At 45.1% G+C, this 16547-nt stretch overlaps 1 protein-coding gene across 10 annotated transcripts in view; it reads left to right on the top strand.

Annotated features, from left to right (window-relative positions):
- The window catches only part of ACACB (acetyl-CoA carboxylase beta), a 2338068-nt gene that overhangs the window by 735807 nt on the left and 1585714 nt on the right, over positions 1-16547 (top strand). For all 10 annotated transcript variants that reach the window (XM_078667379.1, XM_078667377.1, XM_078667383.1 and 7 more), the window contains one exon: positions 15303-15512. In XM_078667379.1, the coding sequence (XP_078523505.1) occupies positions 15303-15512 (210 nt within the window). The remainder of the gene's footprint in view (positions 1-15302; positions 15513-16547) is intronic.

Here is a 16547-nt window from a genome sequence, read left to right as displayed (position 1 = left end):
ACACTGTATGAGGGTCAACATTCTGATCCAGGTCCGTTACATGATATCCTGAACGAGCTACTCCAGTATAGATGGAAAGGTTTAGGTACCGAATTAATTAGTGTCATTCTAGAACAGCGCCACAAATATAGAACGTTTCTGAATCCGCATTTTGTTCATGTCTCACCTCCAGAAAGTAAACCGTTTTACATAGACAGACAGCATCCGTTACGAGAAGTACACCCAGTTAGGACAACGGGTGGTGAAATGCAACGAGTATTTGTTTACACCCCAGTTACCAAGATGGAACTCTTAGAGATGAAGAAATTAATTCCCTGTCACGACAAAGATCCAGCAGGGTTCCACCGAGAATTAAAAGACATGCTCCGTATGGGAGAATACACGTATCCAGATATTATTAAAATGTTAAAAGTCCTGTTGCCTGCGGGCATATACGAAAAACTCAAGGAAAAGGATTGGGAGGTGGGAGAGAAAAAGATCGATTGGACAGCTCTAGAAGCTGAAGATAAGATACGAGTACCAGGTACCGGTCTTGGAGACAAATGTAAAGAATTACCAGAATTATTGATACAAGTTTTGCCTAGATTATTAGCCACTAAAAAGGAAGACTGGGATGCAATCTCAGCCTGTAAACAGAAACAAGACGAAGACACTAGTGATTTTTATTCTAGATTTGAGAAATGTTTTATAATAAACAGTGGTTTGAAGACGAGTAGTGAGTCATACCCTCATCTTTTTGTTACTAAACTAGTCGAGAATTCAAATCCACAAGTTAAGAATCGAGTTTTGAAAGTCGAAAGTACATGGCAAGCTAATACTCCGTCCCAAATGCTCCAGATGCTCCAGTACCACCAGAATAGAATCAGAGAAGAGCAAGAACACGAGAGAAGACGTATGAAAGACACGAAAATGAAAGTACTAGTTGCACAATCTGTTCCACAAGACAGTCAGAAGAGGGGTCCGAATCAAGCCAGTCATCCTGCAGCTCCCGTTAAAGGGACATGCAATTATTGTAAACAGCCAGGTCATTTTATAAACGAGTGTGCAGTTCTGAAACACAATATAGCCACTGGTAAGACTAAAGAAAGACCACGTCCGCCTAGACAAGAACAAGTTTCACAGACTTCTCAGCCACAGAATGCACAACAGACAGTTCCAGCACCGCAGCCTATTGCTGCAACACAGCATGTTACACAGCAGATGTACCAGTACGCTCAGTCAGAGTATCCAGAGTATCAAGCGTATTCATGAAACAGCCTAGAGAGGGAGGTAGGCTTGCCTCTCATCGAGATTCCTGTAGATCAAGAAGGTCCCTATGTTCATAGTCAAGTATTAGGGAAAGACAGAAAGTTTCTGATTGATACAGGGGCAAGTAGGACGACTATTAGTCACGACGAGGTTCCAGGGGCTCCGCTCTCAGGCTCTAGAAATGTTTCCCTTGGATTTTCAGGAAAGCCTATTGTAAACGAGATATCAAAGCCAGTTACTCTGGAAGTAGGTCCATTGTCCCGAACTACTGATCTATTGCTTACGAAGTCATGTCCAGAAAATTTGTTAGGCATTAAGACACTGAAAGAATTAGGTGCAGTTATTTGCTGTTCCCCAGAGGGGATACGTTTGTTTTTACGTGACTTCAAGGGTCACTATGTTTTACGAGATTTTGATCCGAGATTGTCTAATGTTCCGCAGCATCTATGGGCACAAGGTCCAACTGATGTTGGTTTCATGCAAATCACACCCCATCGTGTGACTCTCAAGCAAGGTATAGTCCTGCCAAGAATCAGACAGTACAGATTGCCACCTGAGGCTGTAGCAGCCTTATCCAAAATTATTGACGAGCTCATTGCTCAAGGAGTAGTTGTAGAAACTGACTCCAATGTATGTAATTCTCCTATCATTCCAGTCATGAAACGTACTGATCCAAATGCACCCCCAGTATATCGATTAGTGATTGACCTTCGAGAACTCAATAAATGTATCATTCCCCAGTACCCAGTTGTTCCAGATATCTCATCTCTATTGACAGCCATTGATTCTGAGGCTACATTTTTCACAGTCATAGACCTCAAAAACGCATTTTTCAGTGTCCCCATTCATCCAGACAGCCAGTACCTTTTCGGATTCTGTTTAAATGGAAGGAGCTATAAATTCACACGAGCTCCTCAAGGTTTCACAGAAAGTCCTAGCATCTACAGTCAAGCACTTAAGAGACAACTAGACAACATTCACATGCCAACTGACACTGCCCTGCTCCAGTATGTCGATGATCTACTGATCACAGCCCGTTCTTAACGTGCTTGCGAGCGAGCATCACTTACAGTCCTGTATTTTCTAGCCGAGATGGGGCACAAGGTGTCCCCTTCGAAGCTTCAATTCTGTGTCCAGCAAGTGATCTACTTAGGCCACTTACTGTCCAAGTGGGGTAGGCAGTTGACACCCGATCGTATCCAGTTAATAGCGAGTCTTCCTCAGCCCAAGACCCAGAAGGAGGTACGTGCTTTTATCGGCCTTACTTCTTATTGTCGACAATGGATTCCTCAGTATGCATTTCTAGCCAAACCACTGATACAGTTAACGACACAGGAGGCAGCCGTATCGACTGTCCTCCCTTGGACATCTGAACATACACTTAGTTTCAATGAATTAAAGAAAGCTTTCTGCCAAGCTCCCGTTCTAGCTACACCGAACTACAGTAAGCCTTTTACACTTTTTGTCACAGAACGTAATGGTACAGCATTATCTGTTCTCACACAAGATCAAGCCGGACAGTACAAGCCCTGTGCTTATTTTTCGAGCACCCTAGATCCAGTAGCCCAGGCTCTGCCTGCGTGCCTCAAGTCAGTTGCAGCCACAGCACTAGCTATTAGACAAAGTGATTCCATAGTATTAGGACATTCCCTGACAGTACAAGTTCCACACTCCGTGGAAGTTCTTTTAAACCGAACACAGACTCAGCACTTGACAATTGCACGTTTGACAGGTTATGAACTGACACTGTTCCAGCCACACATAGAAATCAGACGCTGCAACGTTCTAAATCCTGCTACACTGTTACCGTCAGTTACTTCAAATCCTGCCACACATGACTGTGTGGAAGTAGTTAACACTATGACTAAGCCGAGACAAGACCTGACAGATATTCCATTACCAGACCCCGACCTGACACTTTATGTGGATGGTTCATGTATGAGAACGAGTACAGGAGAACTAGTAGCCGCGTATGCAGTGACTACTGACACTGAAGTTATTGAAACACACCGTATTGACACCCTGTCTGCTCAAGCAGCAGAGCTAGTCGCTCTGACTCAAGCCTGCATACACGCCAAGAACCTGAAAGTTAATATTTACACAGATTCACGCTACGCATTCGGAGTTGTACACGACTTCGGAGTGCTCTGGCAGGAGAGAGGTTTCATGACTTCTCATGGAACCAAGATTCAGCATGGTCTCCTTATTCAAGCTCTGTTAGATGCAATACATTTACCAACAGCTATCGCTATCATGAAATGCAAAGCACATACGAAAGTCACTGACATTATTTCCCAAGGTAATGATCTAGCAGATCGAACAGCCAAGCTTACAGCTCAGACTCCAGACATACCAGTTAACAAGACACCGACATTCACTCTAGAACAGACTACTTGTATGACAGTTAAGGACCCTACTCAAGATGTCATAGATATCCAGTTACATGCTACTCCCGAAGAAATCAAGAAATGGTCCGAACAAGGAGGGGTCCAGACAGATCAGGGATGGGTGACGAAGGGTAGAGCCACATGGTTTCTCCCCGACTCAATGGTTCAAGTCATTATCAATACCGCACATAGTCCAGCACACTTAGGAGAAAAAGCCATGTTAGACAGTATCCAGAACCTTTGGTTTAACAAGCATTTACGAACTGCAGCCAAGCATAAAGTCCGTACCTGTATGATATGTTGCCAGTTCAATCCAGGTAAAAGTGTCCCGGTGGAACAAGGTGGATTCCAGCCTCCTGACCACCCTTTTGAAGTCCTCCAGATGGATTATATTCAGATGGAGCGATGTCGAGGTTTCAAGTATGTCCTTGTAGTTGTATGCACTTTGTCCAGGTGGACAGAAGCATATCCAGTCCCAGATTACACAGCCGCGACCACTGCCAAGCAGTTGGTTCGTGAGTTCTTCCCCCGCTATGGACTCCCAAGGGTCGTATATTCTGATAACGGCCAGCCATTCTCATCTGAACTCATGAAGCACGTTTCCCTTTTACTAGGGTACCAGTGGAAGTTCCATTGTGTACGCCATCCAGAAGCAGCCGGTCTCGTAGAGAGACATAATCAAACCTTGAAAATCCGTATTGCCAAAGTCTGTAAAGAGAAAGGTGTAGACTGGTTAGTTGCCCTGCCAGTTGCCCTGTTCTATATGCGCATGGTCGCACATTCCAGATCAGGTCTGTCCCCTTATGAGGTCGTATTCGGCCGCCCCCCGAACGTGTGGGGTACACCCAGACCCCGAAGTATTACAGATGTTTCCAGTAATATGCTGACAGATTACCTAGCTTCCTTGATGTCTGCCCTACACTCTTGTCGTTCACAGGTTGCCGCCGCATTTCCAGACAATACTGAGGTGAAACCGCATGAAATTGTTCCAGGAAGCTTGGTTCTCGTCCGGAATTTTGATCGTTCGAGTCCGCTGGAGCCTCGCTGGAAGGAGCCGAAGTTAGTCCTCCTGACCACCCGTACTGCCGTCAAGTTGGAAGGCAGGAAGGGGTGGGTGCACCTGTCACACGTCAAGAAATTTCACGGACTAAAAACTGTTTCCAAGAACATTTCCAAGGATTGTCAAGATTTTAAAGACTGCCAAGAAACTATTCTTAAAGACGGTCCCGCAAATGACATTGATACCAAGCCTCCCCTGTTAGAGAAAACTCCACAGCAGGAGTATAAGAGAAAGCTCCGGTCTAGTAAAATAAGTCAGCCAGTTTAATTGTCTAAGTCCTCCCCTAGGTGAAACGGTTAGACAGGTATCTGACATGTATGAAATAGACCCCCATAGTGAGAGAGTTAGTCAAAACTCAATCCGATGTATCGTTTTTCTAAGTTTTATATTATTTCTCAGCTTGATGGTTACCTGCACGAGCTATGCATTTCATTTATGTTTTCCAATTTCTCATGTAAATAAGTCTTCTAATGCTACAGTAGAGCACACGTTTAGTGATCTGCCTCCTCACGAACTATCTTATCGTCTTGCTATGCGCAACAATTCATTCATCCGTATGTTACATTATTCACACCAGACCAGCAATGCCACTAATTGTTGGGTGTGTGGTCGACTCCCCCCTTTCCAGACACCGAAGGGAGTTCTGCCACTGTTTCCTTATCCGTTTTCACATAATGGCTCATGTGGAGCCTGGTCCATGTTAACGTCATCCACAACAGATATGTCCTTTTTGAATAGTACATGTTTTCCAGACCAGCAAGGTCTTCCCCACAGAACAGGGTTAGATCTAGAAAATGAAGTTTATAATTTAGGTAATTCTTCGAAATTCATGGTCCTGAATGTTCAGTCTGATCCTACTCCAGACTTACCTGCTATTTCAGTACTACCAGTCAAAGGCGAATTATGTGTCAGAAATAATGGTTCTGCACATGTAGGACATAGTGATTGTACTACTATTGTCAAGTATAGTGACAGTGGGAAATCTATTTTCAAAGCTTCACGTCATTCTTATTTTGTTTGTGGTCAGACCGCATATGTTCGTCTGCCCCTCGATTGGGAGGGAACCTGTTACATTGCCTTCCTACTGCCACCAGTTTTTCTAGCCCCATCTGATTATCATAGAAACACACATCTAGTACACATTAGACATAGAAGGGAGATCGAGTCCCCGATTGTCGATCAAACTGAAACTGCTCTAGAACAGTATACAGATTTCAATAAAGGTTTCTTCTTCTTTATAGGACCTATCCAGAATAGTAAGTTAATACGTAGATTGACCAGAACCCTTGAAGCAGTAGTGAATGAGACTGCCTCTGCCCTAGGTAACTTAACCGAAGAGCAATCTGCTATGAGATTTGTCGTGCTCCAAAATCGTCTCGTTCTTGACGTCATACTGGCCGATAGAGGAGGAGCATGTAGAGTCATCGGATCTAGTTGCTGCATTTTCATTCCTAATAACGCGCCGTCTGTTTATTCAGCTATAACCAGACTTCATAAAATTGCCCATCAGTTACACCAGAATCCAGGCACCTGGACATGGTCCGGTTGGTTTTGGAGTATAATTTCTGCCTGGGGATGGAAAGTATTGTCATTTCTAGGTATTGCAGTAGCGATCATATTCAGTTGCTGCCTCTGTATACAATGTGGCCCTGCGATTTGCGGCATTTGTGCTACCTCTTGTATTCCTAGTCCCAAGTCCCGTCCTAGATCCCGTTCCAAGAAAATTCGAGACGAGCAAATGATACTGTATGAAATGATAGATGGTATCATGAATATTGATGTTTCCTGATGGAAACGTAGTGACAAGGAGGGAATGTGGAAAAGTAAATTTTGCCATGTTCTGTGTCCCTACGTGTTCCCCATGTTATGTTGTATGTGCATGATTAATATGCATATGTATTCCCCATGATCGATTAAAGACGCAATTACAGTTGTGTCCATCTCCAGTATGCCAGTTTCCAGTTCTCGTGAAAGCTACGAGTATTAGGCCTATGTAAAGCTACGTTGCCACGTTTCTCAGTGTGCACGTTATTTCATTGTAAAGTCCCCGTTTCTAGGCCTCAAAAGGGCCCGGACTCAGATTCAGCTCCTGTTTTCTGAACCCTCGCTGAGGAGCGATACAGCCCCCACCTATATCCCTGACCCTTCACTTACTTCCTGCCTCACAGTGCCCGGCTCGGCCTGGCTCTGCCTCCAGTCTGCCAAGAGTATGTTATGATTCTAGTTATCAGTCCAGCCCTCCTTCCCTGCATTCCTAAGCTACTGAATCGCATCAATAGTTTCAGTCATCGTCTAGCCTTTACATCTCCATGTAAGAGAAATACTGTATTTATGGTCATTTAATATTCCTCAACACACACTACATGTAGAATAGTGCATGCACCAGTCTTAGTGTCTGTTAGCCTTTACCCTGATAACTTTTGGATTCTATCAACATGTTCTCTAAACACCAGAAACTAGATAGTGTTTAGGTACATGTCGCTCTGACTCTCCAGACTTCAGTCTCTTCTTCTAGCGCAGAAGTCATAGCCCCCAGCTTCTCCCTGGTAACACGTCATTGTCAGTTTGCGCGCACCACTAGGTTAGAGGTCCCGGCTCCTTAGGTAGCCCCCTCCATGTTTCCGCCCCATTTATGACATATTCCGTTACGTTTACATCACATGTCTATGTCCACGCCTCTTGTTACACCTACTTTCTGCCTTATCTTTCGCGACTGCTACAGGCCCTGCCCACTGTTACGCCTACTGTATGTATTGTAATGCAATTGTTTTAACTATATATACTTGTGTACTGTTATTAAAAGCCAGCGCGCTCATTCCAGCTCCTGCCCGACAGCTGTCGGGGCCCCCCTGTTGGCTAGCCATCCCAGATCTTGCCCGTGCAGGTTGTCCTGTTCCTGTCCTTTATGCTGTATTAAACCTGCAAACTCCTACTACCTCGAATCTTGACTCTTATTTATTGAGCTATCTGTTATTGTTATATCCAGTCAAAAATAGAGGTATTATTTATTTATTTACCACACATTGCAGGATGGATTGTGTAATGTATCCAAACATGTTATGTGAAAGCGAAAAGAACCTTGACAGTACCCCCTAGAGCACATTCTACACACAAAATAGAGGCTACTATGGCCTTCTTAGGGAATATTCCCCTAGCTGACATCTGCAAGGCAGCAACACAGTCTACACCACACACATTCACCAAGCACTATTGTGTGGATGTGTTAGCGAGGCAACAAGCTTATGTAGGCCAGGCAGTACTTAAAACACTATTTCAAACTACAACCGCTACATGTTAGCCACCGCTTTGGGAGTATCCTGCTGTATAGTCAAAGCATGTGATGTACAGCTCACATGCCGCGAACGGATAAGGTTACTTACCCAGTAAGCATCTGTTCTTGGCATGTAGAGCTGTAGATTCACATGCGCACACCGGCCTCCTTGGGTACATATACCTGTTGCAGTTTTCTTACTTTACATACATATGCATGGACGTCTCTATTCTGCACTTACTAACTCTATTCTCACCTATGCGGGAAAACAATCTAACAATGGAGTTGATGCCCATGCACGCTATCACCGAGAGGAGGAGTTACCTACCGCATGCCTGGAAATACTTCTTTGAAGAAAAACAACTTGCAAACATCCGGACCCAACACTAGATGGCAGGAGTATGCAAAGCATGTGAATCTACGGCTCCACATGCCAAGAACAGATGCTTACTGGGTAAGTAACATTATCTTTCTAAATCTGGTATTTCTAGATGGATTGTTAAATGTATTCAAACTTGTTATATTAAAGCTAAAAGAACTTTAACTATACCTCCTAGAGCACATTCTACTTGCAAAATAGGAGCCTCTATGGCCTTTTTAGATAACATTCCCTTAGCTGACATATGTAAAGCAGCTACATGGTCCACACCACACACATTTACCAAACATTATTGTGTGAATGTATTAGCACGTCAACAAGCTAATGTAGGACAAGCAGTGCTAAAACACTTTTTCAAAGAACTGCAACACCCACTGGTTAGCTGCCGCTTTTGGGGGGCGGGGGGGGTACTGCTATACAATCTATGCAAAGCATGTGTATCTACAGCACACATGCCTTAAACTGATTGTTACTTACCTGTAAGCATCTGTTCTTGGCATGTAGACTGTAGATAGACATGCGCCCTTCCTCCTCCCCGGACACCTATGGTTGTTGCAGTTCTTATTATTCACTCTACAAAAGTATGGACATCTCTATACTGCACTTACTCTATTCTCACCCTGTTGGGGGAAAACAATCTAAGAATGGAGTTGATGCCCATGTACAGTTTCACTGAAAAGAGGAGTCACCTTACCTTGTGACTGGAAAAGACTTCTTCGAAGAAAAACAACTAGATGGCAGAAGTATTCAAAGCATGTGAATCTACATGCCTAGAACAGATGCTTACAGGGTAAGTAACATAATCCTTTCTCTCCCGTGATGGCTCTGTGCAACCCAAACCCTCTGCTTCTTCAGTGCGCTGGAAGCAAATGTTACTTTCGGCTGCTGCTGCTGAAGGACGGAGGCCTCTGACCCATCCTAGACCTTGGCCCTTTAAAATTCTTCTTCCAGAAGGACAATTTGAAAATACTCACACTGGTCCAAGTTCTGTCTGCTCTCTATCCAGCAGACTGGATGGCAACTTTGGACTTGCAGGACGCATATTTTCACATCACCGTCTTCCAGTTCCACACATGTAATCTGTGCTTTCAGTTCACTGTGGTCCACTTTGGCCTTCCCAGCGCCCCTTGGGTGTACACAAAGATGATTCTGGTGGTTGAACTCCATCTGTAGAGGTTTGTAATACCAGTATTCCCATACCTCGATGTACCTCGAAGTCTTAAGCCACCTTCAGATGATGGCCAACCTGTTGGCAGCCCAGGGCTTTTCCAACAACGTCCCAAGACCACCTGACTCCTGCAGAACGGCTCCCCAAAGTAAAGCCATCCTGGACATGGTGCTTTTCCGAGCCATCCTTCTGCCTCAACGAGTCCAGGCTATGATCCGATGTTTCCACCTTTTGATCCGGGTCTCAGTGAGAGTGGATCAGAGGCATTGGGTTCTCTTGGCATTCTGCATACTGCTTGTGAACTATGCCAGGTGACACATGTGGGCTCTGCAGTAGGATCTGAAGTCTGTAGGCTCAACACCAGGGGGACCTATCAGAATCCATCTGGGTATTGAAGGAGACTGCAAAAAATCTGCACTAGTGGTTGGTCGACTGCGCTTAGACCAGCAGCAGACCCCTCTCCCTATCTCACCCAAAGCTAATGGTCATAACAGATGCATAGTTGAGAAGCTTATATGGCTGGGGTGAACATCAGAGGACTCTGGCTTTCGGCGGAGGCTCACCTCTACATTAACTTGTTGCAGTGCGAGGAATTCACTTGGCACTAAAGTCATTCCTCCCAACCATCAAGGGGGAACAAGTGCAAGGTCTCACGGACAACAAGACTGCTATGTGGTAATGCAACAAACAGGGTATAGTGAGGTTGTGGATCTTGTGCCAGGAGGGCCTCTACCTCTGGAAGTGGCTTAACCCTCAGGACATTATTTACCAGCACCTGTCAGGATCCTTAAACACCAGGTCAGGTAAACTCAACTGCGGTTTCCTAGTGCATCACAAAAGGCTTTTATACGTGGATTCGGCACAGGCCTTCTTCGAGGAATGAGGAGAACCCGGGCTCATCGGTTTGCCACCACAGAATGTGCAGTTTGTTTGTTAGTTTATTTATTTATTTATTTATATATAGAGTTTCATATAGCGCGGACTCGACTCGATAAGGGCATCAAGAGTGCTTAACAAAAGTTACATCATGAGAAAAGTTGCACGCTAGTCACGTATAAATGAGACTCTAAGAAGAGATCGTATAAGTTGTTAGTTCTTGTTGCGGGTCATGATTGTGTTAGTCATTCTCTATTAGAAGTGTCAAAACCTTTGCACGTTGGGGTTCCCAAGAAGCCATCTCTCTTCGATGCATTCTGTCAGGATTGGGGATTGAAACTTCTGTTTACCATTCCGCCCTCTCCCTGTTCTGGCCAGTGTGCTGCAAAAGATCAGGAAAGAGCGGGCCTAGATCATCCTAGTGGCTCCGGACTAGGCGAGGGCAGTGTGGTATCCAGAACCTTTGGCCATGAGCGTCTATTCTCAGATTCTGCTTCCCCTTTGGGTGGGCATCTGTCACAGCAGCAGGATTAAGTCTTCCACCCGAGTCTGCACAACCTACTCCTATCATGTGTGTAGATTTGACCGGTGACAGTTGACATGCCTGTCTTTCTTTCTTTGCCCCTACTGTCTATTTTGCTACTTTTCTGTGTTTTCAGCACTTCTCTGCTCTTCCCTCGCTTTTCCTGCTCTTCTCCCACTGTGCCTCATTCTGCTTTCCTGCTCTTACCGCTTCCCACATTTCTTCTTTTTAAATCTTTTTATTCATTTTGTTGCACATCAGAGAATGAAAGCAAGAACCAAAACAAGTGTACTGTCTTCACAATTAGTAAGGTGCTCAGCCGCATATCATTGATAAATTCAGGACATTCTACTTGAATGTGAAGCATAAGAGGGCAATACATTATCACCAGATGCTTGAAACAGCGTTTCATGCGTCCAGCACCTCCACCTGTCCCTACCCTGGCAGTTCTAATAGCCAAAATAGATTCCCCAACTACCCCCAACCTTCTCCCACTTCTGTGGGCAGCCCCTATTCTGGTACACCACCTTCTTTTTAAACTTTTGTTCCAGCGCTGCTTGCTCTCCTAGCCCTGTCCTCTCCACTACCAAAAGCCTTTTATTGGCAGCTGCAGCAGATGCGTGCTGTGGGCGTGACTCAGGCTTGCCCTTGGTATGCCGTCCACTCCTAGAGGCAAAACCAATGGTCTTACAAGCAACCACCACAGCCTGAGACACTTCTCGGGTAAAGCTCTTTGTGCCCTCAGTACTGGATGGCTGACCCCACACCTGCTCCTGGGCCTCCTGCACACCGAAAGAATATGCATTCTCCTGCTCTGCCTGTCTTCTCTCCTGTGCCGACCCTCACTCAGTGCTCTCCACCACCTCAGCACACTGCACGCGCAGCCACACCAAGCCTTCCCCGACTTCACGTACAATACAGAACCCACCTGTACTGGTCTTCTTCTCAATACCTGTCCTCTTACCAAGCTCACCATGGACATTTGGAACATCCTGCACGACTTATCTTTCTCACCGAAACCTGATTCCACTCAGCTGGGCTGGGGACATAGCAGAGGTCTCGCTTCGCACCAGCTACAACACATGGCCTTCGAAATTAGCCCAGTCAGCTCCACGACCTTTGGAGGAGCACTACTCTACCACCCTGTGCCACAAGGGGCCTGGAATGAACTTCCCTTCCATCTTTGAACTGCCACTGACCTCATGGCATTTAGGAAGGGATTAACAACCTGGCCTTTTAACATGTAGTATCTCCATAATAATCTGCACTCAGAAGGTAGTAGCCAGCGCCAGGACACCTTCGGGTAACCGATGCTCTTTAGAAATATTAATAACATAACATAACCCCCAGACCCAGACCCAAATCCACACTTGCTAACCCCATCTACCCTCTCATCCAGATCCTTCATCCTACTTTGGGACCTCAACTTCCACCTAGAGAGTCTATCTGACCCCCATCTCTTCCTCGTTTATGGTGGAGCACAGCATTTAATGACTTGCCCAACAAGTAAATGATCCCTCCCACATGGCTGGACACATCCTCAACCCCATCTTAATCAACTTTCCTAACATAACTGTAAATAAGCCCATCCTCGTCACGTGGATGTACACTTCGACCTACACCTGCGTAGCCAGCCCAGAATCACTGGCACCCAGACTGCCCGACGTCAACGGAAAAAAATCTGCAAGGATATCTCGATTTCCAACTTCCAATCCTGCCTCTCCCCCACCATCATAAACCTCAAGAAGTGGATTACCTTCCTGGATCACCTGAGAACCTCCCCCACACCCTGATCAAGCCACAAGCCGTCTGGCACACAAAGGGCCTCAAGCTTGTTAAGTCTTGCTGCAATCGGCTGAAACAGCTGTGGTGCCACTCCACATCAATACTGACAGACTACTACAAGTTGGCCCTCCAAACCTACCACCAGTGCCTCAAATCTACCAAGTGACAAGCCCTCACAGAACAGATCTAATATAACTCCAATACTACCCAGGAGCTCTGCGCCGTCGTGTAGGAATTCTAATTCCTGTCTGCCAGCTCCACGACTAACCCCCCATCACAGGAAAACGACGTAATGAATAAAAGTAACAGCATCTACAATAACTTCGCCCCACAGTGGAACTCCTCCACTTGTGCAGCCCTATACTCTACAATCAGAAACACCTCTGATACCACACTGACCCGCTCACCACCCATCACCAGACCGGAAAGTGCTACAACCATATGCTCCATCCACTCAGGTGCCCCTTCGGACCCCTGTGTGCTTTACATCTTCTCCGAAGGACTCACCCCATCTGTACAACCCTTACCCCCATCCTTAATGCCTCACTATCCATGGTTGCTTACCCAGGCTCCTGGAAACATGCCACTATCCTACCACTTCTAAGAAAACCTTCTGTGGACCCAAAGACCGTGGCCAGCTAGAGGACCATCTCCCTCCTCTCCTACGCAGCCATGGTCCTGGAGAAGATCATCAACACTGACTGACCAATTACCTTAATGCGAACATCCTCCTTGCCCTTTCCCAAACAGAATTCAGACCCAACCACAGCTCAGAGTCTGCCCTCATCACCGCAACCAATGACCTATGCCTCATAAAGGACAAAGGAGAGACCGGGGCACTCATCCTATTAGATTTTTTGGCAGCATTCGACACGGTCTCCCACCCCATGCTCATCCAATCTTCCTCAAGGCTGGAATTTGTAGCTCAGCACTTCTTTAAAGCCAGCTCTTTCCTCTCAAGACTTGCTCAAATGGTCATCATAACCCTCTATTCATCTGACCTCCTCCAGCCTGATCTGGGCATCCCACAGGACTCCTCTCTGAGCCCCACTCTGCAACATTTACATGTCAGACCTCCTCTGCATCATCTGCTCCCATGGTTTCACCATCATCTCTCACACGGACAACAGTAAGTTCATCCTCTCCCTATCAGAAGATAGGGTCACCACCCAAGCAAACTTCTTCTGCGGACGTCACCGGTAGCAGACTGGGTGAAAAGAAACTGCATCAAGCTCAACATCGACAAAACAGAAGAGGTCCTCTTCGACAAAGATACCTCTCTCTGGTCACATGGCTTGTGACCCACTTAGCTAGGACCAACTCTCTGCCTGTTCAATGCTGCTGGAAACCTGGGTGTCCTGAATCTTCATCACCAATCAAATCAACTCGCTCACCTCCACTTGCTTCTACAACCTGAAAATACTCGAGAAAGACTTAAAGTGGCTCCTCTGGACATTAAGGATCTGTCACACAAGCCCTCATCACCAGCAGGCTGGACTATGGCAACTCCACCGGCATTACAACCCAACTCCCCAATAGGCACAAAGTAATACAGAACACAGCGGCTAGACTTACTATAAAACGGCCACATATATAAATACCGGAAACACCTCCACTTGCTCCCAGTTCATAAACACCTTTTTTAAACTCCTTTCCCACATGTACAAAACACTTCACAACCAAAGTCTAGCTTAACTCAACAACCCCATCCCACTCTACTCTCCACCAGACACCTCCGCTCTGTCTGCCTTCTTGTTGCATCCCCCACATCTGCCAACTCTTCTCCTACCTCTCCCCAAAGCCTGGACTGAACTTCCTAACCGCTACAGAGCCGTCGTTTCCTTTTTTTGAAATTTGGGAGAAACTAAATACCTAACTCAACCACTGCACACTAGACTTGGCTGTACTCCACCCTTCAAAGGCTGCAAGATACTCTGCTGGGTGATATGCAGGCCCTACAACTAACAGTAACATAACTTGTTCTATCAGCAAATCTAAAGTAAATGAATGTTATACATTTTAAAATTGAATATTAGTTGAGGAGTACAGTGAACATATAGTTTGGAGTTTATTCTGTGTGCAATTTTCTTTGGATGCCCAAAGGACCGTGCTTAATTTGAGCTGGTGGTTTCCGTTGCTCAGCACCGGATCTTACTCATCAACTTCAGTGCTTTTCATTGGCACCAGTTAAGAACACATTCGTTTAGGCGCTGGGAGATTGAGTGATTTGCCCAGAATCACAGAATGTTGAGCCGACAACGAGGCTCAAGCCTGATTCCCCAGCTCCTAAGTCTGCAGCTCTGGCCACTACGCTACATCCTCTCCCCACTTTCATGGTTAGTAGTTGGTTCTATTTTAGGTGGTGCTACCAGGAGAAATGGGGTGGTGCAAGCTGCCTCCTAAGGATAGCCTTCAAGGTTAGATGACTCCACATCCTTGCTGACAGGAGGAAATTAATTATTCTCCAGTTTTCTGTTAGACAACTTCTAGCCACTATTCTGCTCTGTGGTAAAACTACCATTGAGGGATTAGTTACAAGATTTTAAAATATATTCGTTCACTGTTGTTTCTACTTATGTTTAATATAAAATGTTGTTTCCCCTAGGTACAGTCTGAAGTCCCAGGATCTCCAGTGTTTGTAATGAAGCTTGCTCAGCATGCCAGGCATTTGGAAGTTCAGATTCTTGCTGATCAGTATGGGAATGCTATCCCTTTGTTTGGCCGTGACTGTTCCATACAACGTCGGCACCAGAAGATTATAGAAGAAGCACCAGCCACTGTGGCAACCTCCTCCATATTGGAACGCATGGAGCAGGTAGGCCTAGTTCAAAAGTCTATGTCCAGATGTTGTCTTATTATGTATGGAATAAAATGCCCACTACTGTACATTGTAAGAATTTTGCAAGTCACCAGAGGAGTTCAATGACCATATAGAGAATGAAGCCAAAGTCTGAGTTACTTTATAAGGTCCTTGAACTCTGAGATGACTTGCAATATCCTATTAACTTATGACAGCACATGTTTACACCCTCACCCTTCCCACAAACCACGTAAATCCTTGGTGTCTTGCTTTTTCATATGAAAGAAATAGTATAGCTGTAGGCATGATGAATAAAAGCAGAACCGGTTGTGTGGAATTTAACACACAAAAAAGCATTCAGTGATTGCTGCAAAAAAGATATTAAGAGTCAGGCTAATGGCAAGTAAGATTAAAAATGCTGTGGCTCAGAATGCGTAGAAAAACGTAGAGTCTGAAAGGTAATGACACATTTGGCATGCAAAAATAAACATTTTGCCATACATATTTCCTTTCTGCTGATTCTTTTTACTAGCTGCTATTTATATTCTGATACATGCCTTTCACCTTGACTGCTGGTTGTGGCAGCAGGTATTATGATGTCACAACTCAACCTTAATAGGTTGAGCATCTACATCATTTTGTTATTACAGGTGTCCAAAGCCACAGCTCAATTGTAATAAGGAAATTAGAGATCGGCTTTTATGGTTTAAAACGTTTTATTAGATTTTAAAGAGTCAAGCAATACAATAGCCGCCACCTACATCCACCGGCTGGTGGGGATAGATCAATATAACGAATGAGAAGAAGCTAGAAAGAAGAGAATGGTATAGAAGAGGAGGGGTATGGAGGTCTATTCACGGTAAGATCAGCTTTTATAAAGAGATTTTAGGCTTCCATGTATAACATGCCAAATAATGTTAAGAAGATTATATGTTTGTATTGGGTATGTTCTACTTCATGCGGAGTTCCAGTTGTACAGCCATATTCTAAACTGACACAAGTTTGTTCTCAAATATGAGACTGTAAATCTATGCTTACATATATTAATTC

This window comes from Lissotriton helveticus, chromosome 11, assembly GCF_964261635.1.
Source record: "Lissotriton helveticus chromosome 11, aLisHel1.1, whole genome shotgun sequence".
Classification (NCBI taxonomy): Eukaryota; Metazoa; Chordata; class Amphibia; order Caudata; family Salamandridae; genus Lissotriton; species Lissotriton helveticus.
This window is presented reverse-complemented; position numbering and strand designations above follow the sequence as displayed.